Below are 27,275 nucleotides of genomic sequence, written 5' to 3' on the forward strand. Positions count from 1 at the left end.
ACTTGATAACATTTTAAAAACCGGGAAACTGAAACTGCTCCAGGAAGCCCACCTGTTACTGTACAGAACTAGCTTTGCCAGCTCTGCTTCTGTCTCGGTGAGCTGAGGACAGTTGCCTTTGCCTCTGTAATGGATTTGCATTGCAAATGTGTGCTGAGGGACCTGTTTGAACACTCTCAACCTCCCCCATGGGGCACATCGCACGGTCGTCAACAAGACTGCAGCTGGTACTCTCCCAGCCCCCAACTTTCTATATACATGCACGTTACCACCCTCCCAAAGCACACACACACACACACACACACACACACGTACAGTAGGTGTTTGTTGTTTGTTGGGAAAGTTCCTGAATCCACCCAAACCTGATTGTCATCTTTTAGCCATGGTGTTGTTTTGGTAATATTCCACCTCTGACTTTCTATCAGACAGAAATGGTCTCTGCTCTATGCAGTTCAACTACCTGTAGTAGATTGCAGGTAGTAGGTTTTTACATCCATATATAATGTCAAGATGTGATTTAAATTCATCCAAAACTTCTGTTTGGTCAAAACCTAGTCATATTAATAAATCAATGAAGGATACTGTTGTCCTATCAACAGATAAAAACAAAGAACAAGGGAAAAACACATCATTGGGTGGCTGCTAATATGCCTGAATTGTCAATCCAAGTAAAAGCTTTGGTCAGGTGATCAGATTTTTTTGTGTCTCAAATGTAAAACAGCAACACTTGCCTCACCTGTTTGAGCTAAGCTAAATTTTGGCGCTCCTGAACTGATTAACTTTCATATCTTAGTTGCCAAACGCACACTTTATATATTTATTTTTAAGACATTTTCCATTTAAATGCAAAAAAGTGATGGCTTGGTTAAGTGAGACGTCACATAAATGTAGCTTACTTCAGTTACTCCTCTGTACCTTGAGTGCAGCGCTGCCGTCTATTGTTCCCTCCCTAAACCCCGCCCAAGCCCTGAGTGGAAGCTGTAATTGGCCGAACCAAAGAGCGGTGCCGTCATCGCTCGGAGCGCCCATTCATCCCTGCACTTGGGCGTTGGACCCCACGTCTTATTAGCAACAAGGGAAATTTCTCCATTTTGCAGCCTGTCTACAGCGACACGGCCACCAGCCTGGGATTTTATTACTTCACCTCACCTGCCAGCTTTCTGCTCTGCTGAAGAACCCTCCACACTCTGACTGGAGTTTGCTTTACATTTTCCCTGTGAACTTTTTCTTTGTGCGCGCGCGCACACACACATACACACACACACACACAGTGGGAGAGCGAGAGGGGGCTACCAGTGAAGAGCTTTGCGTTTCAACAAAGAGGCTTGTGGGTCTTTGTTCGCTTTTTTGGATCGGTCGAGTTTCTTTGTTGGAGCGAAAAGCATGGGAGCGCAATTGTCCAAGACAGCTGAAAATGCTGAAACCGCGGCTGAAAAGCCAGGAGAGGCGGCAGCTTCACCCACCAAGACCAACGGACAGGTAAATGATATTTTAACATCCGTCAGGGGACAATCTGGTTGTTGTGGAAAGGGAGGGAGGGGGAACGCTGAGCACTGGGGGCGCCATCCGTGCGTAATTGTGGATGAATGGAACGGATATTAAATATAGAAAGAAAAGATTCAACTAATTTAACGGATGATTTGATTCCTGCAGTTTATCAGGGGAAAATGCGCGCGGATTTCTTTTTTTTTTTTTAAGGTCATCTATTAAAACAAAGCAGTTTCATAGACTGAGATTATTTGCTCGGGTCTTTGTGACAAAACCAATCAAAAGACAAGAATGGAGTCGTTATTCAATTTCTGCTCGCCGAGTTAGAATTTAATTCTTCATTTTAAGACGATGATGAGGTGCTGTTGCTTTGGATGAGGTCTTTTGGGAAGTTGCTGAATAAGGCGAGATGCACGACGGCCAACAAAGGCTCCGTGCGCTCGGAGCACCACGCCTTTTGTTACAGATGCTCGGCTGGAAAGTGGAGATGGCAGCCTGCTATCACACAGGAGGGGGCCAGAGGCTTGGGGAGGGGGCCAGCGGTGCGCCCCGGAGAGAAAGCAGCCTACGTTTTCTTTTTTCTTTTTAGATGGATTTCACAGGTTAGGTGAGACCATAATTCGGAAGCTCGTTTAGATTCACTAAATATAAAAAGAAATTGCGTCTGAACTCTGCTCGCGGTCATCTGGGGGACTAAGAGCAGCTGCTGTTTTAATGAGCAGCTGGCTTGCTGTGGAACGGCCACGTAGCGACCCCTTGCGGTCCTTGCTCTCTCGTGTTCAGGATGTGAATGAAATTCTGGGTGAAAAAAACAGAAAGCTGCTACCTCATAACATATTTATGTGTGTGGTCTATCCACATAGCTCGATGGCGGTTTTTAGACGTGTTCCACTGTTTTCGCTTGGAAAATGAGAAACCGAGCCTGGGCTGTTTGATGGTGTATGCTGCCCCTGCTGCTCATCAGTGGTACTGTACTTACAGCGGACCAGCTCTATGCATGGCAGTAACAGCTTCTGTCTCTCTTTTTAGGAAAACGGACATGTTAAAGCCAATGGAGATGCCTCTCCTGCTGCAGCCGAAAACGGAAAAGAGGAGGTGCAAGCCAATGGCAGCGCAACAGCCGAGGACACCCCCAAGGAGGAGGCAGAGAAAACCAAGGCCGCCCCCACTGAGAAGGAGGCTGCAGATGCAGAGAAGGTAGAGGCAGCGTCTCCTGCTGAAGGAGAGGCAGCTGCCAAGGCTGAGGATGGTGCTGCAGCTTCTACCAGCACCGAGACCCCAAAGAAGAAGAAGAAGAAATTCTCCTTCAAAAAATCCTTCAAGCTCAGCGGCTTTTCCTTCAAAAAGTCCAAAAAGGAGACTGGTGATGGGGCTGAGAACGAGGAGGGAGCTGCAGCGGCGGCACCTGCAGAGGAGCCCAAAGCCGAGGAGCCCAAAGCCGAGGCCGCAGAGGCAACCGCGGCGGCTGCTGTCGAGGAGACCAAGCCTGCTGAAGGCGAGGCTGCACCTGCCACCGAGCAGCCCAAGGAGGAAGTAGTGGCCAAGCCAGAGGAGGAGGAGGCAGCGGCGGTGGCTGCTCCAGCAGCAGAAAAGCCTGCAGAGGAGGCCAAGGAGGCCCCAGCCGCAGAGGAGCCAAAAGCAGAGGAGAAGTCAGCTGAACCTGTGGCCGAGGAGGCACCCAAAACAGAGGAGGCTCCCTCAGCTTCACAAGAAGCAGAATCAGCAGAAGCTCCAGCTGCTCCCACTGAGGCTGCTGAATAAAAGCTGAAAGTGGAAGAAAGTTCCTTTTCTTTTCTTTTTCTTTTTTTTTTTTTAAGGAGGAAAAAAAAGATAATCAAAGAACATTTCCCTGCTTGGAGAGATGCCACATCATGGCTTTGAAGAACTTTTTTTTAACCAGGGATATTTTAAAGCTTTTTCTTTATTTTTAGTTTCCATTCTCCCCTTACGCAAAACCCATCTCGTCCCTTTGTTACTAGCATTCCAGCAGGCTGTGGAGATGGGTTGGCCTCAATATGTACAACTGATTAAGTACATCCACACTCTGCCATATATTTTTACATCAGTATTATGTTTTTTTATACAAAATATAAACAAAAAAGTATGGACATGCCCATGGTATGAAGGGGACCAGGGTACAGTTGTAAATGAAGAGGTGGGGGAGGGTTCAGGAAGGACATCTGGGTGGGTGGGGCTGTCCTGGGAAATGTGCTACAGGCAATAATCAAGAGCAGTCAAGACCGAGATCTATAGCCACCATACGGTTTACAACACTAAAATCATTTTTACAAGACAACGAGTCCCAGAGTTAGGTTTTTAGGAAGTCATATAAAACCATAGGAGCGTTTCACTTCTCATTAGCTGTCAGTGATTCCGTAGAAATACAAGTTGTATAGGCTTTATTGTTTATTGCTGGTTTTATGACCTTAATAAAAATGTAAGTATGTATAGGCGGGGGTCTTTTTAACTGTGATTATTGTACAAAATGAAATTTTGATCTCAAGAAGCACATAATGTTTGCTCTTTTTTCCACCCGCTCGTTTTTGTATGATACCAACACAAACACACACATACAGACATGCAAACACACAAAAGGTCCTTAAGGAATTTTGAACTAAAAAACCAAGCTGTGATAAGTGGAATGGTAAACTGTTTATATACTGTATGGGGGGTTTTTTTTGTTGTTTTTTTCAATTCAATTCCAGCCGACAGTTCTTTTCCAGTGGTCTTTGACTCGAGTTAAGGAATCTATCAGATGCAAATGTTTGTGTAGCATCTTGTTTCTCTCTCTTTTTCCTTTTGTAAATAGTGGAGAAGCTTTGACCAATTTGACTTAGAGATGGAATGTAACTTTGCTTACAAACCAATTGCTATTAAACTCCTCTGCTTAAGGTGTTCTAATTTTCTGTGAGCACACTAAAAGCAACAATAAATGTGAATAAAATTTCAGCTGCATCTGTCATCATTTCTTCATCAGTTCTTTGAAGGAAAGATTTTGTTCTCTACCTCAAGGTAAGCCAAATCTTATTTTGACAGCTGATGCCAATACTTAAAAAAATAATAAATTGTCTTGAAATCACTTAGCTCTTCATCATTTGATGTCATATACCGCATAAATACATCTGCTGGTATTACTTAAAGGAAGAGACTTCAGACCGTGTTGACGAATAAAGCTGGTCTCACCAAATAACGACAATAATCAGTGTTTAACAATACAGTTTTTATTAAGTATATTATCTTCAATAGGGTGACTTTTCAATAGGGGTCTGTGAATTGGTCCATGTGCTTTTGGGTGATTTGAGGTCATCAAGTCAAGAAGCTGTGCACCTCATATGTGTGGCTGTGAGGGTGAAGCATAACTGATAACTTCATCTTTTATAAAACAAAATAATCAGTTTGAATTGCATTCTGAAACTATTGCATTCACTACAATAGTTTCTGCTTCTGTAGCTTAAGGGAGGGGCCTACTCAAGGATGTTTTGACAAAGAGGCGTCTTCTTCACCTGAATATGTCCATGGAACCACATAGCATGTAAGCTGTGCATTTCTTGAGATTATCAGAAACACTAATAGTCAACACAGACAAGGTTTAAGTACAGGTGGCAGGAAAAGCTGCCGTGCTAAGGCTGAGACAGCAAAGAAAGAGGCACCCAGGGATACTAGCAACAATGGCTTTCTACATCTCATAGGGGAAATTTATACCTATCCTTTAATTCTTCATTTGACCTTATAGAACCTTATTCTCCTAGCAGAGCACTTGGTTCCTAAAAGAAGAATGAGAGGAAGAACTTTGAGCTATCAGGTCCGTCTGCTATGGAGGCAGCTGCCAGTTTTGGATTGGGAGACTCTTTCTACTTGTATGTTTAGCGCTTAAAACAATCCTCTTTGATAAAACATATAGTTAGGGCTGCATCAGGTGACCCTGAACCATGCCTGCAATAGGCTTAGGGTGCTGGGGGACTTCCTATGATGCACTGAGAGTTCAGATGCAACTGAAAAACTTTAGACCCTCCTACTTTCCTCACAGAGGTTCAAGGGATCTCCAACAAATGGTGACGCTGATTGGCCAGAGAGTGGGTTTTTCATACCTGCTGATTTATCACAGGGTAATAAAATAACATTTATGCCATAAAGTTGTAACGATTCAGAATTTCACAATCTGCATAGTTTTGGTTAGTTATTTTATGAAACTCAAATCTAATTATATTGAATATTTTTTATCTAATAAATATGTTCACCATTATGAATCTTTAAATGGGATTTTTTAAGACTATTCATTGCAACTGTAATAAAAGACTCGATCTAGTCTCAACCAGTGGGATAAAGCAGGTGGAGGGTAATGCTGTTAAGTGTGTGAGTAGGGCGGAGTTTTTGAAATCACAAGAAAAAGTATGACAGTCCTTCAAGGTCTACATGTAAGGCAGCAGACTCTGCAGAAGCGCTCACGTCCACAACAGCCTTATACTGACAGACTGCTTTCCCGGCTTCGCCAGTCAGCAGGGGCCAGCACTGGTCGCTCCTGGCTGCCATATTCATGCATTTTTTCACTTCAAAATATCACTTTTTGAGCTATTTTGATGAACTGGCAAAAATTCTCTGAAGGGGAATTTTTTTAAACCCTCTACAGAAGGTTCTGCATTTAGAGGGAGTTACGCCTGACCCAGCACACCCTAGGGGAGCAGCAGAGGCATATGCCTTTGAATTACAGGAAGTGGTTGGCATCAAAAACGAGCCTTAGATAACTGCGAGACACTGTGACTGAGGTCAAAAGCACTACGCTGTGGAGCATTATGGGAAAAGTAAAGGTGAGTACGTGTTGACTCAAATGGCTTTTTATGCAGTAAAAACATGTAAATCCTGCAAAAATATATTATGTATCTTCTTCTCGGTTAGTAAAAAGCTGGTCTTTCTACAGTCACTGATGAGTGCAGGTAGCTGAGAAGTCTTTGGGGAAAAAAAGGTTATTATGATGCAAAATTTACAAGTACACTTTTTTATACATGATTCACAGCAGCTCACTAACGCAGCAACAGAAAGTTGGAGGCTTTAATGTTTGAGGCTTTAATGTTTGAGGTTGTGCTCGAGTCTTGCTTTAGCTTGAAGTTTTACTCAAAGCAGGTGCAACTTATTTAAACTAACTGAATGAGAAGCGCATCCTTTTTAGCTTCTATGATGTTTTTTGTCACATCTTAAACTAGATGTTATTGTTGTCAAGGTTAACATTTCTCATGTTACCATCTAAAATGGTATGTAGTTGCTCAGATGAAAGTCACGCCATATGAAAAAAACAATAAATATATATTTGTTATCTTACTAACTAATTGGAACAGGCTGTGTTTAACATTTTAAGCTTGTTGTCACATGCAGCTTGTCTGGGATGTCTCAGACAAGAATGGTTCTCAGTATTCAGCAATATGCAGTTCTCTGAGATCATATTTACAAACACATTCTTTTTCAAGTAGTGTATGTGATCTTCATGATGAAGAGATTTTCTGTGGTACAAGTTCACTGTGCAGGCATTTGCATATCACACAATGGCACCAAAAAGGCCGACTGTGTCTTTCTAAACATTACAAACCTTTGGTTATGCAGAAACTTGAGCTAGGAGACTTGAGTTATGCTCAGTCTTCAGGATTCACTTTATTAATAAATATAATTTCCCATTTTTCTTTTCTATTCAGTCACACATTCTTATATCGCATCTCTCCACATTTAACTTGTAAGAAAACCACAGTATTAACTCAGGTTCATAATTTAAACTCACTTGGTTTCCTTGTTTCCTCTGTATAAATATAAAAAATAAGTGCTTGATTCACAGTCTGTTATATATAAACGGCAACTTGCTGCTTCCCAGCAGTAATAATATATCCTTCAGTTGCACCATAAGCGATGTGTCAAAGAGGTACATCTGAGACAAAATAAAATATATGCAGTAAGGCCTGCCATCTTGTTACATTGCATGTTTGAGGAAGAGCAACTTTCCTTTCAACTTGTCCACACTTCCCTCTTGTGGCAGAAACACACAATTACATTTCCACAAACCCAACTAAAAGTGGCTGCAGTACTGTGGTGAGTTTTCCCACCAAGAAATTCTTAAAAGAAATGACAGTTGTTGTTATCATACATGTGTAGTTGCCACATTTACTAACTATGAGAGCACTCCTGTCACTTTGTACAAATGAGGAAACGGTGTCAGTATATAGATTCATTTTGTACAAAATATTCTTTCTGTAAAGAAAACCCAGTAAGCTGGTGTCCATATTCAAAGGCAGTAAAGAGGGATGAGTTCGAGCTCTTTATCAACTGCAGTACCGCGCTGTACTTGGAAGAGTGACATTTTCATCATTCCCAAATCCCCATCTGCAGGTCCCAGGTTTTTCATCTGACCTCTAACCCATGCAGCCTTGCATCCCACTAGATAGACAATGTGCAATTGTGATAGCAGCAGCAATAGTATCTAGATTTTGTAAAGCTTATTGAATGTCTTTATTATAGAGTCTTTACCTTACATACAAAATGGCATGTGTGTTGTGGACTAGCACTACATAAATAGACAACTGTACAAGCAACACTTGTGTTATGTTCCTTCAATATTCGAGGTTCCGTATCAGAATGTGAAACTAATGGTTTGTGTGGGCTCATCAAAATTAGACACCAGAAGATTGTAAAAATGTTGCCTGGTCTAATCAGTGTCAGTTTTTCTTGGGATATTCAGATGATATTGTCTGTACTTGGAGTACACAACACAAACTCATGCTTAATGATTAGAACTTGTCCCAGAACAAGTGAAGCTTACCGTCATTCCAGTGTCATATTGTACATGTGACAGGTTTCTGTTTCATCTGAGCTGCTCTTGGCCTTTAAGATCTCAAACCACTTGGTAGAGGCCTTGTACGATATGTCATAGTGCTAAAAGTTTTTGCTCCAATATTACATTTTTCAAAGCAGGAACTTTTTTTCTGTATGATGTAAGGGGGCAAATTTCCATCAACATTACATAGACTAACAAATTAGTGTTGGCTGTGTGGGGTCTGTATTTGTGGACCCAGTTTGAGAGACACAAAAGGTAGGAGTAACTGAAACGAGCATTTAATGTCAATTAATCTAAAGTACATGTACAAACAGGAATAAAACACTAGAATAAACAGTCTCAGAGCACAGATATGCAAAAGTGGGATACAGGCAGGTGTGAGGGACAACACAATAATGGAACAGAAGCAGAGACAACATAGACACACCACATAACAAAGGGAGGGGTAACAGGTGGAGTCTCTTCAGACCGACTGCTGTCCGCACCTGGTGGTGATTTGGTTACCGGTATTTAAGTCTTCTCCAGATCTTCTGCTAACTTTTGTTAGTGAAAGCCCGGCAAGTAATCTTGTGCGTTCATAGTGATCGCATCACGCTTACCTCGTTTCTCTCCCTGTGTTTTAGTGATCCCTCGGATCCTCATTTCTCCACGACAATACTCACGCTCACCTGGACGCTGATCTTCAATTCAATTCAATTTTATTTATACAGCACCAAATCACAACAGCAGTCGCTTTAAGGCACTTTATATTGTAAGGTAGACCCTACAATAATACATACAGAGAAAAACCCAACAATCATATGACCCCCTATGAGCAAGCACTTTGGCAACAGTGGGAAGGAAAAACTCCCTTTTAACAGGAAGAAACCTCCGGCAGAACCAGGTTCAGGAAGGCGCGGCCATCTGCAGCGACTGGTTGGGGTGAGAGAAGGAAGACAGGATTACAGACATGCAGATCTTCTCGGTACTTCACAGCCACAATTCATGCTCGTGCTCCAGGATTCTCTGGATCATTCTGTCTGGACTCACCACCAACAGGATACTCACCTGGACCTCTCTGACCGTCTCCCCCACGCTGTGCTCCACCTGCTAACCAGTAAGACGCTAAAATTAACGAAGTTCTCTATTCTGACAAGACACTGGTTGTATCCCTCTGTTACAGTGACTCAGAGCACCACGATTTGAACCACCAAATTCCCCTTTAGCTCTCACTTTATGTCCACCATTCCTTGAAGCCTGCGTTCAGGCTCACAGTTTATGTGTGGTATTCTAAGCACTGCAACATTTTCTGTAAATAAAGCTTGGTTATCACTTTCAAATCTGGGCCTCTGTCTGTATCTGCATTTGGGTCCATTCACTCGACCTGGCCACCCCGCTGTAACACCACGAAGAGCCACAGAGAATCGACAAGACTTCTGAACTTCCATACACAGGGAATCATATGTGGACTGACCTATCTACTAATTGGAAGGTTGGTGGTTTGATCCCTGCTTGCTCCAGTCTGACATCCTTGGGCAAGATGCTGAACTCTGAGTTGCTCTCCAGTGTGCCCATTGGAGTGTGAATGTTAGAAAGCACTTAGGCACTCAAACACTGGCTATGTGAACAGGTGTGAAATAGGCATGTTGTATGAAACACAGTGCTCAAGTAGAGTAGAACAGTGATCATCATTTACAAATATACTAAATGTATATTTTATGAGATTTAAACCTTTACTTAATCACACATCACTAGATCATGAATGAAGTGAAAGGAAAGGTCTCTATGTAAGTTATTACATAACATACATAGAGACCTTAACTTAACTTTTATTTACATATTTATGCAAAACTTACTGATAAAATACAACAATAAAAAAAACCCTAACAGATTGGTATTTGCTTTATTGACTGAACTGATCCTTCATCTGTGGATTTAATTAGAATACAGATCTTGAATAAATCACATTCTTCAATGTCAAATTACATTTTTACAGCAGTGTTATATAATCCATGGATATTAGTACATTTTATACCTTATGTACTTTGAACTGAGGACACAGGCCACATCCACAAAATTTAATTTTCAGTAATGCAGTTTTCTTTTAATGGGAATGCTACCGTGGTTAGCCTTATCATCATTGGACGTAATAACAACTCTCTAAACCACAACAAGGATGGAGCCTAATCATATAGCTGTTAATACGCCACATATATTGGTACGTTCTAAGCATTGCTGGAAACCTGAGTGTGTGAGCCTGAGCTCAGGGATAATAAAACCCTAACTGAAAGATAACTGTCTGCATTTGTAGATCACTACATGCATTTGTGGATCTGCCACAGCAGCTATATAACAAAGGTCAGGTGTAAAAACAATAGCCAATTGTAAGGCTGGGAGAACTGTGACTGATATCTGTGCACGCCTACAGGTTTATTTACAAACTCCCTAATCTGAATACGCACACACAGATCTCAGTACACAGATTTAGATCAAAACACACACACACACACACACCTGAATATGCATACATGCATTTCAATACACATATATTTTTTGTATATAGTACACAATATAATATAGTTCTGTTCATATAGGTGATGAATCTTCCTCAAACGTTGAAACTTCTAGCAACCAGTCATATCTATCTATTTGAGCGACACAAAGAGGACTAAGGAGCTTGGGAAAAAAGTGACTGGACTTCTTTGAGTTTCTTGACTATGTTTCACCTCCTATCCGGAAACTTAAAAGAAGTCCAGTGGCTTTCTTTCCAATCTCCTTAGGCTACCATGACCTGGATAACTGAGAACCTGCTCAGAGATACAAAGAAGAATTCTCAGATGGTGCCTTTGATGTGAAATGGACAGGTCCGTTTTTGATCAGCTCACAGCAGCAGCAAAAATTAGACAGTAACAGAAAAGAGATTGAAAAGGCAGTTTGTGTAATGAATGATGAATGCTGAAAAAAAAAAGTCCAGAGGAAAGAAATTTAATAAGATGTGGAGTTAACCCTAAACTAAACTTGTTAACTAAAAACAATCAACATATATAGACACACATCGAGTTTGAAATTTCTCTGAAACAGAACATCTCTACAGATATCTGACATCATCATGAAACTTTCCCTTGTTTTTTTGTTGTTAAAGATTATGTCAGGATATGGGTCCTGTAAAGACAAGGATACTCCCCCCAGTAATTTAATTCAATTTTATTTATATAGCGCCAGTCACCTCAAGGCGCTATATATTGTACACAATAATACATACAGAGAAAAACCCAACAATCAAATGACCCCCTATGAGCAAACACTTTGGCGACAGTGGGAAGGAAAAACTCCCTTTTAACAGGAAGAAACCTCCAGCAGAACCAGGCTCAGGAAGGGGCGGCCATCTGCTGCGACCGGTTGGGGTGAGAGAAGGAAGACAGGATAGAAGACATGCTGTGGAAGAGAGACAGAGATTAACAATAAGTATGATTCAACGCAAAGAGGTCTATTAACACATAGTGAGTGAAAAAGGTGACTGAAAAGGAAAAACTCAATGCATCATGGGAGTCCCCCAGCAGCCTACACCTATTGCAGCATAACTAAGGGAGGATTCAGGGTCACCTGGTCCAGCCCTAACTATATGCTTTAGCAAAAAGGAATGTTTTAAGCCTAATCTTAAAAGTAGAGATAGTGTCTGTCTCCCGAATCCAAACTGGAAGCTGGTTCCACAGAAGAGGGGCCGGAAAACTGAAGGCTCTCACTCCCATTCTACTTTTAAATACTCTAGGAACAACAAGTAAGCCTGCAGTGGGAGAGTGAAGTGCTTTAATGGGGTGATATGGTACTACAAGGTCATTAAGATAAGATGGTGCCTGATTATTTAAGACCTTGTATGTGAGGAGACGGGTTTTGAATTCAATTCTGGATTTAACAGGAAGCCAATGAAGGGAAGCCGATACAGGAGAAATATGGTCTCTCTTTCTAGTCCCCGTCAGTACTCTTGCTGCAGCATTTTGGATTAACTGAAGGCTTTTCAATACTATTCCAGTATTGAATAGGACTCTGGCTGGGCTGTCTGAGATGTAGATGAGGATGAGGTAGGTGGCATGAAAGAAAGTCTGAAAGGGAGAATGACGGAGAGAACAGAATTAAACCATGCAACGCGGAGGACGATTGGTTCAATGAATGTAGAGTGTGAACCTTGAGGCACCAGACTACTGGAAACATGTAATGACAAACAACAACGACTTTACCAATGAATATGATGTAACACCTGCTGATATTCCTGCAAGTTAGCATATTGTCTCAAAAGCACAGGCAGAAAAAGTCTCGATGAGTCATTTTAAATCAAGCAAGAGTACTTTTTCTATTCATTTTTTTTTCTAGGCTACAATTAGTTCAACAAGGCTGCACTAAACAGCACATCATAACCTCTCATTACTTCATAATGTGTGCCCATAAAACATCCATTCACTCAATATTCTCTTAAATACCATAGCACTGGCAATATCCTGAACGTTCACACCACTTGTAATAATAATAATAAGATTCAGAACATCATCCTGTGTATTGAGGATTCCTTTAAACATCTGCGTGAGTCAGAGCTTGAAATTGAGGAACTGAGCTCAGCAGACATGAAAATGGCTTTAAACAGTTCTCGAGGGACAGACGGGATTATGGCCTTATCTTTGGGAAGGAACTAAGATCCCTCTTATATCTGGCACTATAAGAATATGCAGAGAAGAAAAGAATGGATGCTGGGCTTGAAACAGTTACTAAATCTGCCAAAGACAATTTAAGACCAATCGGTCTGCTAAACACTGATTATAAGATTCTGTTATGGGCTATATTTGTGAGGGCTGAAGGAAGGCATGAGGATTTCATAGTCAGGATTTGTAAGAGGAATAATAATAACAATGATATTAGGCTGGTATTCGAGCGTCTTTATTATAGTAAAATAATTCAAGAAAGAGTGTATTTCTATTTTTAGATTTTCACAAAGCAAAGTTCATATTGAAAAGATCGATCTCTTTGAATTTGGGGAAAAATCTGTTAGTGCCATTGGTTATCCAATGGAATAAATAACTCTGTAGGCCATCACACTTGATTCAATATTTGAGATTAATTGAGGAATGTGTCAGATATGTAGTAGCAAACCAATTTTCCTCCCTCCAAAAGGAAGGGGTTATCAACTCGGTTCCATTTGTCTATTTGTTAGCAGGCTCCCGTCCACAGTTTTTAATATTTCACTTCAAATGTTATGTGATGGTTGATATCAAAAACCAGCTTGAACTGATTTAACTTTAATGAAAATTGGGTCAAGGTTAAAGTCACACATTACTGACCAGCCTGCACCAACCCCTGACTTAAACCCCCTTTGAAACTCCCCAGGTGAACTCAGTTCAGTTTTACTTATATAGCGCCAAAACACAACAACAGTTGGCTCAAGATACTGTATACTGGAAGGTAAAGACCTTACAATAACACAAAGAAAACAGAGAAAACCCCCCAAATTAGATGACCACCTATGACCAAGTGCTTTGGCGACAGTGGGAAGGAAAAACTCCCTTTTAACAGGAAGAAAGCCTAACTAAAAAGTAGAGATGGTGTCTGCCTCCCGAATCCACAATGGAAGCTGGTTCCACAGAAGAGGGGCCTGATAAGAAGGCTCTGCCTCCCATTCTACTTTTAAATATTAGGAACTACAAGTGAGCCCTGTCTGAGAGCGAAGTGCTCTAATGGGGTGATATGGTACTATAAGGTCATTAAGATAAGATGGGGCCTGATTATTTAAGACCTTGTATGTAAGGAAAAGAATTTTAAATTCAACTGTGGATTTAACAGGGAGCCAATGAAGTGAAGCCAGTATAGGAGAAATATGCTCTCTCTTTGGATCAACTGAAGGCTTTTCAGGGAGTTTTGAACTAAAGAGCAAGGTACATGCCAGAAGACCATCAAATATGGAGGAGCCTGAGAGATTTGTCAAAGCCTGGGATTGCTCAGGACACATGCGCAAGACTCGTTGAAAATTACAACAAACAACTGCAGGCTGTTGTCCAGCAAAAATGGATACGCAATTCACTATTCATACTATTCCGTAAAGCCACTTCTGAGAACTATGAACAAAATATTTATAATAGACCGGAAACTGACAAGTGGTCAATACTTCCTTTTCATTTAGCTTGTTATATGAATGAAGAAGCTGAATGAAAATAACCAAGTTCTTTTTATTGGGTCACTAGTTACTCCTAGTTACTGAGGTGGGCTTCCATCACAGCAACACTGTATGAAAGCTATGCATTACATGTATTACATATGCATGCCAGTAATAATCCTTCATTCCACCTGTGTCTGGGAAATAAATTGCATGTACTGTGATGCCTTTTCCTGGGTTAGAAAGCCCCCTTGTGGCTGAACATGTTCAGAACATGAATCTGGGATGAGCTGCAGCAACAATCTCAAAGACAACAGTATAAAAAGTTTTATTGACAAAAACAAAATATCAAAATTCAGCTGTAAAATCATTACAGGTTCATGTAAGGGTTTAAGCCCTCGTTAAAGACAAAAGAGTTGATTCAGAAGATTAAGCACATTGGATTCACATAGTTTAAAGAGCATCAAATCTGGCAAATTCAAGGGCTGAATTCAGGATAACCACTGACACACAACACAAAGACAATTTACAAGTAGAAAACGAAGAGTCATAATAAATATAATGCTTCTTAATGGTGTTTCGGGGAAGTGCAGGATCCTCGAAGCTGGAGAGCACCAGTTAAGACCTTTGGATAAGAACACTTTAGGTACTGCTGGTCTGTTCGGTTTTCACACTGCTGAGGAAGAAAGAAATCGGTCAGTTTAAACAACAGAAATGTTGCTATAGTGATGAGTTAAGTACTGGCTACATATAACATGAGAACAACAGGCTACTAATGTGTGCACATACTGTGGTAGCCCAGTGGTTGAGAACTGAATGCAAGGTACAGCTCAGGATCAGAGCAACAGCTGACTGCACTGGTGCTTTGGTTTGCCCAATATGACTTTCACTTGAGTTTCTGAAGCATCTTTTGTGTTTTGATGTCACAGTAAAAATAACTTCATGACAAATGAAAACAATCCCAGAGTCTCTCCACATCTTTGAAGTATTGTACCCTAATCAGATTTGTGCATATAAAAGCCCTGCTTGTCATGCACAACACAACCTCATACTCAGTTTGAAAAAGCATGCAGAAACTGCATTTAAAAAGGAGCATAGTGTGTGAATGAATTCAAACATTCACCTCTTTGAGTCAGTCTTCTCAGCACTGCTGTCTTTTGTCTTCTCTTCTTCTTTTATATCTAAGGTGGGACAAATGGTGAAGAAAGAAACCTTTTAATCACACCCAGCGTTACACATCATTACACTGTTAATAACAACAACCAAGAAAGCATCAAAGTAACCAACCAGCTTTCTTCTCCTCTCCTTCCTGTTTGTCCTCGTCCACTCTGGGCCTTTTAGCTCCTTTCTTGTGATTGGCTGTGTTCCTCCTGCCTCCCTCCCCTTCGTCCTCAGAGTCGGAGAACTCTTCGTCACAGGCTATTCTCTTATCTGTAGCACGGACTGCAATCAAACACCAAACTCTGGTGAAAAACAGTTTCTGTCCATCACACCTGAGCACATGCTCTGACCACTGCACCACTGATGACTTCTAATCAACAGTTTTACATCCACGGCAACCTTTACATTACATCGGCAACCTTTCTGATGAAGAGTGCCATCTAAAATTTCCCCAGAGGTCAATGTGCCATATCAACCATTGCATTAGCAATAAATTTAATAACACTCTATATAGACAGTTACACACTATATAGAACAACTTTATTGAACTATTTTTGTTCGCAGATGTTGGCATAGTGCAGTATTGTATTTGTGTGTATTGCCGTGGTGCTGATGTTGCGCTGAGCAGACAGCTCCCGAAGCATTTGAAGTGTCTGAATGTGGAAATTTCAACATCGCTTGAAAAAACTGCCAGCTAGCAACATCCCTATGACCGGTAGGCTAAGTGATTTTTAGCCAATTAAAAGTTGAATCTGGTAGTTGGGGTTGTTAGCTAAGATACCGTCATTAAGAAGCGGCACAACTAATGTGTCTATGCGAGCTAATTTGCGATGTGCACCGGTGGCCCAGCCATTTATTTTTAATGCACCTTCTCAGATTAATTCACTGCGTGTCGTGTCATGCCATCAGTTAACCCTTCGCGTGCCAGCTATGGCACGAGTGCCCTGGTTGCTGACCCCTGGTCTAAATTATTAAAAGGACAAACATGTCTGGGTAAACACTGCAGGCATTTTCCAATTTTAGTGTTCACACTCAATACTGTTCTTCACCCTTTGATCCAAAACATTTTTGATCATTTCATAAGTTGAGAGCCAGAGTAATGGGACCGTAAGGCTAATGTGGTACAGGCTACAATGCAGAAATGAAGATACTGCAGAACTGCACTGATAACATCCTGCTCTATCTTAATTTCCACCTTGTTTGCCACTTTGTGTCTCAGAAGGCTTTTCTTATTTCTCTGTTTTGTGCCTGTTCCCCCATCTTGTCTTAGAAAATAACTGCAGACGACAGAAAGAGGCTTGCCAAAGAAGCTATAACAAAAGATGCAACGTACGCCACAGAAGCCGATGCTGTGTGAAAACGAAAGACGGTCTTACTGGACAAGCGTTTGTCAGGATCCTCTGTGTCCTCATCCACTGTGTCGTCTGGGACGGCATCCTCCGGGATGGCTTGCATCTGAACCCCTGGAGCATGAGGCAGCATCCGCAGGTTCTCAAACAGCCGCTGCCTGCAAAGTCACATACTGATCATCTGCATTTCAATTTCTTTATTAATCAATTGTTGTTGTACATCACTTTTCTAGCCTAGCAACATTCTGACATTGTAATGTGAAGGTGGTTGTTTCCTTTCCACTGCTGCTTGCTCATAGCAAGTCAACGTTTTCTGCCTGTTATTGTGGGTCTTAAAGAACCTCGAATCTATGTTGTTTTGTTTCAGTGATAAATAAAACAGAATAAAATAGAACTGAAAAAGCTGAATTGATATGAAGGCTGATATAAGTACAGTTAACTAGAGTTGACTGACAGATTAATATATAAGGGGAATAATGACTGTAGAACTGAATGGGTTGGTGATAGATGTTTTGCCAGGCAGAGGCGTCAGCGTGTGGAGAGTGTGTGTCTGAATGTGTGGAATATTGGGCAGATTGTTGGCTGTGTGGAGGAGCAGGGGAAATGAAATGAGCAGAGAATCCAGAGGGTGGAGAACTAATCTGAGCAAATAAAGAGTCAAATCTGGAGCACAGCAACCGAACTGGATGGGTCTCACGGTTTCAGGCCTGAGAAGCAGCGCCGAGGAGGTGAAGGACTATGAACTGAGGTGGAGCACCGTGGACAGTGGAGAAGCTGCTGATCCAGTTGTGGACGGTGACTATCTAACTTTTACAACAATTAATTTATTAGCATGTTTCTTATTTAGTTAGCCAACTGTGAGGTCAGCTTTCTAAGTTCAATCTGCTTTCATTCCTTCTTTAGTTTAATTAAACTAATACCACACTGTCCAAAATGTATTTTTAACTTGTCAATAACAATCTTTTTCCATAATTATTCCAAATCTCCAGCAGTTCTAGGCTTGGAATTCTGGCAGTTCTAGAAAGAAAACAAATAGTTTCACATTTGACATACTTGATTTTGTCCATGTATTCCTGTGAGTTCTGGTTGGTCATGTTGGAGGGGCTGATGTGGAGCTTGAAGTCAGGCCCGAAGTACTCAAAGTAGTCATTGTATGGTAGTTCTACAACAGAAACATCAATGAGATGAGAAAAAAAACTGCTGGAGAAAATCTGTCAAATGAGGAATCACTTTAAAAGAAAAAGGGGTGCTACCACACCTGTTAAGATTTATTGAAGCTTTATAACCTACACTGATCATGAGTGAGGGCAAGATGAAGAGAAATGTGTAGGGAGGTTAGTTAATGTGCCGAAATCCCGTTAAGAGAACTGCTGTCCCATTCCACGCTCTGATTACATCCCCCCTCTTTATGTGGAAATCTGACAGTCTGCTGACTCAGCTCCTTGTGAGCAAAGGCAGGAAGCAGGTTGGCCCTTCCCTGAGGTGAAGTTAACTAAATACTCCATCACCTCCACCAAGCCCCACACTGCAGGATACAGACACACACATTAAACTTTAAATGACCAGCATCACTGTTTAACATGCTCCACTTATTTGATCTATACCTGCAAAATTTAAAAAGAATATACATATGGTCCTGCAGTCATATTTATTTTGTGTTTTAGGCTTCGTTGAGTCAAGCTTGTCTATGGCAAGCATAGTACACTCCTCTGGCACCAATTCTTAAGAAGCTAGTAACTGCTAATGTAGCCCGCAGTCTCTAACTTCACACAGTGATCAAGAGTGGCTATAGAGGTCTTTATACACCCAGATTATTTCAGCCTCAGCAGGCTCTACTTTAAGTAATAATTAGATAATATATCAGGTAAGTGGTGTGCACAACTACTCAACAAAATCGCAACAAAAAGTGCTATAAAACACTGCTGCCCTAAATAGATAGCACCCAAATTTAAGCTAACCATATGGACTGTATGTGTGTGTTAACCCTGTTGGATCTGTCCAACCATCAGTTCAATTTTCAATTCAATTCCACCTGAGAAACATGGCCTCAGACTTCAAGGTGCTCGTTCTCATCTCAACTAACTTCAAACTCAGTTGCAAACCACCCGAGTGCAAGCTGGAGGTCATAGCTTGATGAAATGAACAAAACCACATCATCTGCAAAAAGCAGAGAGGTTATTCTGAGACCCCTGAACTTGAGACCCTCTAACCATGGGCTGCACCTAGAAATTTTGTTCATTGAAGCTATGAAAAGAGTCAGTGACAAAGAACAGCCCTGGTCACCTCAATGATGTGGCGAGTTAAACTAATCGCTCTTTTTATTAACGTAGGACACCTATTAACTGTCAGTTCGGTCAACCAGATTGACACTTAGCTTTTTTTCTTGTATGACAAAGAAAGCAAAGAGATCCAAGACAATTTTAACTACTGTCATTCACTGACATGGAAAAAGTGACTAACCGTCAGGGATGTCAGTGTCCAGAGCCACAGCTGTCTCATAGGTCCAGCATCGGGCCACATTTCGAATGGTGTATCCTCCTCCACCCAGCATGAGCAGTGGCAGGTTAAATGACTTGATGTATTCCACACATTTGGCATGCCCTTTTAGGATTAAAAGACCCAGAAAAAAACACACAAAATGCAAGACATTCAGCATGGTTTATGACATCACTTCATTACATCATTCAGCATTACTGTACTGTGTATGTTTACCTCGGATGGTGAGGTTAAAGCAGCCGAGGCGGTCTCCTGAGAGTGAGTCTGCACCACACTGAAGAACCACAGCACTGGGCTGGTACATCTCCATCACCTTAGCCATCACCTATGCAATCAAAGTAGAAAAATCTGTGACTCCTTGTCAACACCTTTATATTTATCTCTAATTGTTTTGACGTAAGGAAGCACCATAATTTCTTTTAAACATAATGACGACACAAGCCTGTGTGCGTCTAAGAGCAAGAGCCATGCAACAAAAATTTTGTATCTAAGAAGGGGGCTGCTTCAACATCTTCCAATAAAGCACAGAATTTTGCAAGAACATGCTTGTGAAAACACTGCCTAAGCTAATTTTGTGCTAATATTTGACTTACGCTGTGTCACTGGATAAAAACATATCACTACTATTGCACTGTAATGCTGCGTAACGCCGTTTCAAGAGATTCCCACTAGATACACAAATTGTCCATCTGAAAAGAAGGAGTGAGTGCCAGCTGCAAGCATCAATAAAAAAACAAGAGTCTAGCTATCTGTCTCCTATGTGACAACAGTACTTTAGATCTGAATTGCCTGCTGTAGCTAGAATTAAAATCAGAACAATGAGCTAAAAGACAACATGATAATTCTCTATTGATTTCCCTTGGAAAATACAATTATTTTATCTGTTGTTTTTTTCCCCCAACAATATATTTAATTATTAATTATATTAGAGATGCTCCTGGTGAATAATTTCTTAGACAACTAGTCGTGGGAAAAAAAATTAGACTACCCGACTAGTCTAAAACTAAGAAACAAAACTAAGAAAATCAAAAGTTGGGTCGTGGGGGCAGCAGCAGGGAAGCCCAGACCTCCCTCTCGCCACCTCCTCCAGCTTATCCAGGAAACTTTTAGCCATTCCCAGACGTAATCTCTCAAGCATGTCCCAGATAAACGCCCGGCCGGAACACCTTACCCCAGACGCGACAGCCTTAGCCATCTCCTTTCGATATGGAGGAGTACCGACTCTACTCTGAAGTCGTCCCAAATGACCTAACTCATCACCCTATCGCATTCTGTCAGAGAGCGCTAATTTCCTCCAGCTGTATCCGCAATCTCATTCTAATAATGTTAGCCTAGATCAGGGGTAGGCAACTCCAGGCCTCAACAGCCAGTTTACTGCAGGTTTCGGATGTGTCCTTGATCCAACACAGCTTATTTAAATAGCTAAATTACCTCCTCAATATGTCTTGAAGTTCCCCAGAGGCCCGGTAGTGTGATTCAGGTGTGCTGATCCAGGGTGATATCTGAAACCTGTAGGACACCGGCATTTGAGGCCTAGAGTTGCCTAACACTGGCCTAGATTGACAGATTCATGGTGTTTCCCAACAACAATCTGCCACATGGTGGCAGATGGCAGCATTGGGCATTAATTAAAATTTCAACAAGTATAACAATTAGACTAGCAAGTCTGGTACTGACTAGTGACGACTAGTCAGCTGGGAAACTAGTTGCGGACATCCCTAAATTATATATATTACTATTTAATCATTTCCTTCTGAATCAGTTCAGATTTTTAGACCATTTGGTAGGAGCGAACAAACGAAGTGCTGTGACTTCCAAAGGGTCAGTTATATTTGCAGTGGAACACAAGCGTTTGTGGAACTCACAGGCTTGAAGATTTGCTCGTATGACTCATCATCTATGCCATCCCGCAGTGGGAAGTTGACAGCGTAATATTTGCCTTTTCCAGCTCCAATATCCTAAAGGTAAAAACGACAACAAGTGCATACTGAGTAATCTCAAAGTATAGACTCCTCAGCAGTGTACAAATGCATGTGTTAGCTGCAACAAATTAACAAGGCCCTTATATCTTTCCATGAACAGAAACAAAAAATAAATACTAACACAAATGCAAAACTATCCTATGATATCATCATACAGAGTTTTGCTGTTTTCAATTAAGAAATTATAACTTCTTAGTAACCAGCTGAAGGAAAAGTGTAAGGCTCACCCGAAGGTCACCAGTTCCAGGGAAGTACTCCCCATATTTATGGAAGGACACAGTCATAACTCTGTCTGTTGTGTAGAAGGCCTCCTCCACTCCATCTCCATGGTGGATGTCTATGTCAATGTACAGCACCCTCTGGTGGTACCTGGTAAAGAGGGCCACAGACAGAGCTCGGATGAGTACAAACATTGCATAGAAACAATGTTGTGAGAAATGGGTCTTTCACCTGCTTTCATTTAATGATTTTTTATATGTAGATGGGAAACAAAGCAGGAAATATTCTCACTTGAGCAGCTCCAGGATGGCCAGCACAATGTCATTGACGTAACAGAACCCTGAGGCCTCAGATTTCTTTGCATGGTGGAGTCCTCCTGCCCAATTCACTGCAATGTCTGTCTGTTGTCGGTTCAGCTTCACTGAGCCAGCTGTGCAGAACAGGAAACATGTTTGATTATGTGGTTTGTAAAGAAACTGATATATATCTGATGAGTTAATCACTTAGTCTAACTTAGTCTAACTTTGTTGTCATAACCTGAAAAATTGTTAGTCAAGGCTGGCACTGAAACAGCTGGACAACTGAAAGCCAAGAACTTGTTCCTGTAACAGTGCTCTCCAGGAACAGGTGACAATAAAGAGAATTTGCTGCCCCAGTCTAATGACCACTGCACTGACTTTGCTTCTCAAGGATTTGACTGACAGTAATGAGGTCCTACATGAGCAGTTACAGCTTTCTGTCTGTCCTTTTATAGAGGACTATTTATAAAAATGGTTGGAGCTAACTATACAGATCATGTTTCATTCTACTCAGGTTGATGACTTGTCAACAAACACAGTGCTTGTAGCTTGTACCACAAAGCAGGATTTGGGGTTTAGTGAGGGAACTTCAGGAGTCCCACCAAATCCTCAGGATTACAAAGGTGGTTCACAAAGTTACGCAAAACAAGATTAGTATTCATTATTATAGGGTCTTGTAGGGGATTCAATCCTGACCTGTTATTCCAAAGACAGTCATGTCTCTAGGAATATTATCCTTCCAAATACAATGTAGAAATGACTGAGAACCACAAGACTTTTTAGATACAAATAATTGTGTTATTCTGTTAAATTGACAGCGTCTATTAATGTTACAAATAGGCAGGACTGTTGTTACAGATAGGTACAATGTCGCTGAAACAGGAGGTTTATGACTTCCTGATGTTCCTCACAAAATATTGTGAGTGTTGTGAATGTCATCACGTGGTGCATGTTCCTGCTTGTCTGCTGTGGCTCTGTGGGAAGTAGTGTGTCAGCTGGCAGAGGCAAAGACAGCACTGTGGGCACTGATACTGCTATAAATGAGTAACTAATCCAATCATCAGTTTTAGTATCAGTTAGGATCTGAGTATCTATTTTACAGTATATCTCTAACATAATCATTCAGATAGCTTGACTCAACTGACTTATCAAGACCTTTTATATGACCGCTTAGCAACATCTGATTCATCATTAGCACAACTTACCAGCTGAACCACCAGCAGACAGTTGGCAGAACTCAAACAAGCCATCGAATACCGGACAGTCCTCCCCAACATTGACTGCAGAGTAAATAAATACATAAATAAATAGGAAACCCCAAAACAGGAAGGTGTTCAAAATTCCTACTACAGAACTTTCTTACTCATACACCATAACCTAAAACTCCACAACTTCCTGACTGTTCAGTGTTCACATCTCAGACAATTACACTCTTTGGCTGAGTAAATAGTTTGAGCAGTATGAATGGAAACAGAAGAGCAGAGGAGCTCCTTGTATTCCGTACTTGGAATAGTTTACAAAATTCTGTAATGTCCCAAAGAGGACACGATGACTTACACCTCTGCATCTGTTTGCTGAACTCTGACATGTTGTCTGGTCGTATGGATCGGAGGAACTTGATGTAGTCATCACTGTGATATTTTGTCATCTCGTCTGCAGTGGCTTTGTGTGGCCTCTGAAACACAAGACAAACCAGCTGGGTGGAAACTACAACAAGGAAGGCCAGAACTTACGGTATGCTTAGTGTCACATGCTTGGAAAACATACATAGACCTCCATCTTCCTGTACAGTCCATAGTTCAGAAGTAAGTTGTGGGTCATCCGGATACGATGTGGTTTCATGGGGTGCCCCTGTCCATAGTAATAATTTCCTATGTCACCTGCAAAGACAAAAGGAACGAGATGAGAAACACATTTCCATCCGATAATAATTATTAATTGAAGCTGTGAATGAAAATAAAAATGGATGCTTTTCAGGGTCTCTCTGACCAACAAAAGAGATTTTACACTCCAAGTCACAGTCACTCATTTACATATTCTATAAAAAAAGCACATTTTGTATTTTTCATCAAAATTGACAAAATGCAAAATGTGTGCACTGTGCTTCTTTTTTCCCCCTTCTTAATTCTTGGCTGTTCCTGTTCTAATAGTGACCACAAACACCAAACAAAAAGACCAAATAAAACCCCCATATGTTAAGGTATTAGCTGTTTTAAATCTTTGAGGTATTGGCTGCTAACTTAACAACTAGCATGACACAAGCATAATGCTAGAACAGCAAATAACAGAAAAGGAAAGCGAACACCGAGTTTTTCTCAAAACAACAACAGCGGGCAACAACAGCAAGATCAGTCACGGTGTAATACCATAAGTATCATTCAAGCATTTTTAATGTAACTGGAAAACTATGGATGCTTACCACCAAGAAGTAGATCACAAGACTGTGCAGGTCAAACAGTGATGTTTACTTCAATTTTACCCGCACATGCAGTTATCCTACAATAGCTCACTACACCTTCTTCAGACTATGAATGAACTCCTGATCTCAGTTGCCAATATTATTAAAAAGTATAGTTCATGAGGCTGTAGCCAACCACCCAGTACACGGGTGCAAGAGCAAATGCAACCTCAGAGGAATAGCACGGACAGTAGAAAAGAGAAAAAAACAACTGGGTTGTTGTGTTTAGTGAGACATAAAAAGCAACATAAAAACAACAATAACACAGCATTTGACTGTTAAACATTCAGAGGAAAACTGAATGCACGGTTGAGTTCTAGTACATGTAAACTGAATGCAGGGCTATGTGTGAACAAAGTTAGTTACAGTGTCTTGTCAGAGGTTTGCAGAGACTCGCAGTAAAAACTATGTTCCCTGTACACGAGGAATACAAATAAGTGGTTTCTCTTATGAGATAGTGTGATGTTAGACAACACGGTGATACGCTCTAATAAGGCCTGAGCACTTAATTGTGTGCAACAGTGGCACATTTTGCTTTATTATTTTCACGAATGTAACTCTGACGTCGACTCATCAGGTCCTAATCATTTTGATCTGACAGAGGTAACGAGGTGTACAAAGCCCGTGCACAAAGTTATACAATCGTGACAATGAATGCTTGTGTCGCTAATTCTCAACATTAATTTAACCGAAGCCCTCCTCTTTTCTCTGGCTCGGTTTACGTAAGGTGATTTTTTAAAAACTTTTACTCATTTTAACAGTTAACACACGAATACTCTCTTTGCACCGCGGAGACCTTTCAAACGCTGGTCATTAGCGCCTACTCGTTAGCTTGCTAGTGTTATTTTCACCATTCACCAGCAGCTACACTGACTAGCTGGCTAGCGTTAGCCTGCCAGATGGCTCAGTTTGGGCTCCCCATTCACACGCTCAGGATGTCCCATACCGTCGTAGTAGTAGCAGACCTTCTTCTTTGTCCCACCTGCGGTCGTGTAAGCCATTTTAAAAGTTCCTCTAGAAATAAAAAGTTGGTTTGAATGTGCTTGAGCAGACAGAAGATGGGATGGACGGCATCAACACATAACTACACACGGCGGAAAGTCGCTGAATGGGAGGCGCAACTTCGGCGGGGAGGGGCGGGTCAGACAACTTCGGTAGGCCACTTACCCCACCGCGAGGAGTCCCACTCAACCCAGAGTATGGGTAAAATGGACTTTCAAGGATGTGTGAAACATGGTAAAAACGCGCTTCATAAAATTCAGTTCCACCGCTTTATCCTTTACATTAATTAATTTCTTACTACCATGCAATAGAATTAGAATTAGATTTTTTTTTCTCCAGTTTTCACCTGGTTTGGTTGCATATTTATCCCAGAGAGAATTTTCTGATTTCCTGCATTGTGCTAGATATCACAAAAGTCATTTTTGGGCAATGCCCTGATTTTATTCTGCGCTTTAAAGGAATTTTAAGAGAGTAATATCAAAAAAGCCAGTATAGATTTGCACATGGACTTAAGGCAGAGCTGGGGCTGTTAACTTATCAGGTTGTACAAGAGTACTAATCAGTTCTTCTTCTTATCCACAGTTAAAGTGTTGTTATGGAGCTATATCTGAGTGGAAGGCTTTTGAGAACCAGACCACATTTTAACAAGTCTGATATCTGAACATTATATATCTATATAGTGAAAGTTGGGGAAATGTCCACTTAAAGAAAATCATGGCAGATAGAATCCTCTCATAGCTTGACATAAGTGGTTCCAAATTCTTTGTGCACCGGTAATCCTGTACAGTACTGTTCAGATACAATGCAATCAATCCAATGTAGAAATCTCTGATATATATGACTATATGTGTAGTGTGTAAATTTTTTGCTCCACTGCCCCTGCATTTTCCAAATGCAGACATTTTTACTTTAAAAAAAATATTGATATTGTAGCGGGTCAGGGTTGTTAAGGGGTTTTGTTATTATAGTTCTGTTTTCTGTTGTCATGGTGATGAGTGACGCGCTCTCTCGGCGACTGTGTTTTCCGGGGAGAGAGCGCCTTTTTTTGTTGTTATGTTGTTGTTACCGCGCTGAGGAGGGAGGTAGCGGCAGTGTTCTGGGCTGGTTGTAAATAAACGGGTGCTCCCAAAGAAACATCTGTCTCCTCTGTGTCTGAGCTCGCCACATTGGTGTCAGAAGTAGGATTGCTCACCCTCGCCATAATGGAGAGAGACATTCGGAGGCTGGAGCAAGCTGTCGAGGAGAGCATCCGCTGCTTGGGAAGCTGGCGATCGAGGAGAGAGGAAGCGAGCAGCCATGCAAGTCCCCCGACGGGTCCCGACGGCGCGAGCGCACCGCAGCGGCGGCCCGTCGCGACAGACGCTGGGGCAATGCTTCATGGGCTGCCTCTGTCGACCGACACACCGAGCCCCCGACAGCGAGCAGTGATGCCTGCAACGCCAGCTAAGGTACCGAAATACAACGGGCTAACCCCGCTAGAGCCCTACCTCTCAAGTATGGCTAGCCGCGAGGCATAATGGCTGGAGCGACGAAGAGGCTGCTACACACCTAGCGCTAGCATTGGAAGGAGATGCACTGCAGGTACTCCTTGACCTAGCCCCATCGGAGCAGCATGAGCTCCAGGCCCTCACCATAGCACTCGAGAGGCGATTCGGGCAGCGGCACTCCACTGATCAGAGCAGAGAGCAGCTGACCAACCAGAGCCGTCGGCCGGGGGAGAGCCTGGGCACCTTTGCAGCAGACGTGTTGCTGCATGCTCGTCGTGGCTACCCGGAGTTCCCAGCAGCAGCTCATGAGGAGCTTAGCCTGCATGCTTTTCTGCGAGGACTTTTTCCAGAGCGACTATGCCAACACGTCCGCCTGGCCATGCCTTAAACTCTCCATGAGGCGCTCCT

General features: G+C 41.7%; 2 protein-coding genes across 3 annotated transcripts; one reads left to right on the forward strand and one right to left on the reverse strand.

The window, feature by feature from the left end:
- The first annotated feature begins 1,018 nt into the window (after positions 1-1,018).
- Positions 1,019-4,437, forward strand: marcksa (myristoylated alanine-rich protein kinase C substrate a). The gene is made up of 2 exons (XM_031725852.2): positions 1,019-1,479; positions 2,518-4,437. Exons 1-2 carry the CDS (start codon positions 1,384-1,386, stop codon positions 3,247-3,249), a joined length of 828 nt encoding a protein of 275 aa, XP_031581712.2. The 5' UTR covers positions 1,019-1,383; the 3' UTR covers positions 3,250-4,437.
- Positions 4,438-14,718: 10,281 nt separating this feature from the next.
- Positions 14,719-25,510, reverse strand: LOC116309285 (histone deacetylase 2). 2 transcript variants are annotated; one of them, XM_031725854.2, is made up of 14 exons: positions 25,325-25,510; positions 23,688-23,800; positions 23,478-23,595; positions 23,126-23,200; positions 21,913-22,051; positions 21,630-21,771; positions 21,286-21,378; positions 19,637-19,745; positions 19,385-19,525; positions 17,978-18,086; positions 16,952-17,082; positions 15,702-15,857; positions 15,538-15,595; positions 14,719-15,087 (listed from the first exon to the last, which is right to left on the reverse strand). In XM_031725854.2, the coding sequence occupies exons 1-14, from the start codon at positions 25,377-25,379 to the stop codon at positions 15,057-15,059; spliced, it is 1,470 nt and encodes a 489-aa protein (XP_031581714.1). In that variant the 5' UTR covers positions 25,380-25,510; the 3' UTR covers positions 14,719-15,056. The 2 variants fall into 2 exon arrangements, with proteins under 2 accessions (XP_031581714.1, XP_031581713.1); XM_031725853.2 differs by having other exon boundaries at positions 14,719-15,090; positions 25,325-25,509.
- Between the last annotated feature and the right edge of the window lie 1,765 nt (positions 25,511-27,275).

The sequence above is a fragment of the Oreochromis aureus genome, linkage group 15 (genome assembly GCF_013358895.1).
Source record: "Oreochromis aureus strain Israel breed Guangdong linkage group 15, ZZ_aureus, whole genome shotgun sequence".
In the NCBI taxonomy this organism is placed as follows: domain Eukaryota; kingdom Metazoa; phylum Chordata; class Actinopteri; order Cichliformes; family Cichlidae; genus Oreochromis; species Oreochromis aureus.

Bases quoted from the DNA above. Each gene is read 5' to 3' on its own strand.
- LOC116309285 (XM_031725853.2), bottom strand. From the start codon at position 25,379: ATGGCTTACACGACCGCAGGTGGGACAAAGAAGAAGGTCTGCTACTAC. The intron at 21,379-21,629 runs GTGAGCCTTACA...TTTTACCTTTAG, and splicing joins CTGGAACTGGTGACCTTCGG to GATATTGGAGCTGGAAAAGG. The intron at 15,858-16,951 runs GTAAGACCGTCT...GTTTGATTGCAG, and splicing joins TCCTGACAAACGCTTGTCCA to TCCGTGCTACAGATAAGAGA.
- marcksa (XM_031725852.2), top strand. From the start codon at position 1,384: ATGGGAGCGCAATTGTCCAAGACAGCTGAAAATGCTGAAACCGCGGCT. The intron at 1,480-2,517 runs GTAAATGATATT...CTCTCTTTTTAG, and splicing joins CCACCAAGACCAACGGACAG to GAAAACGGACATGTTAAAGC.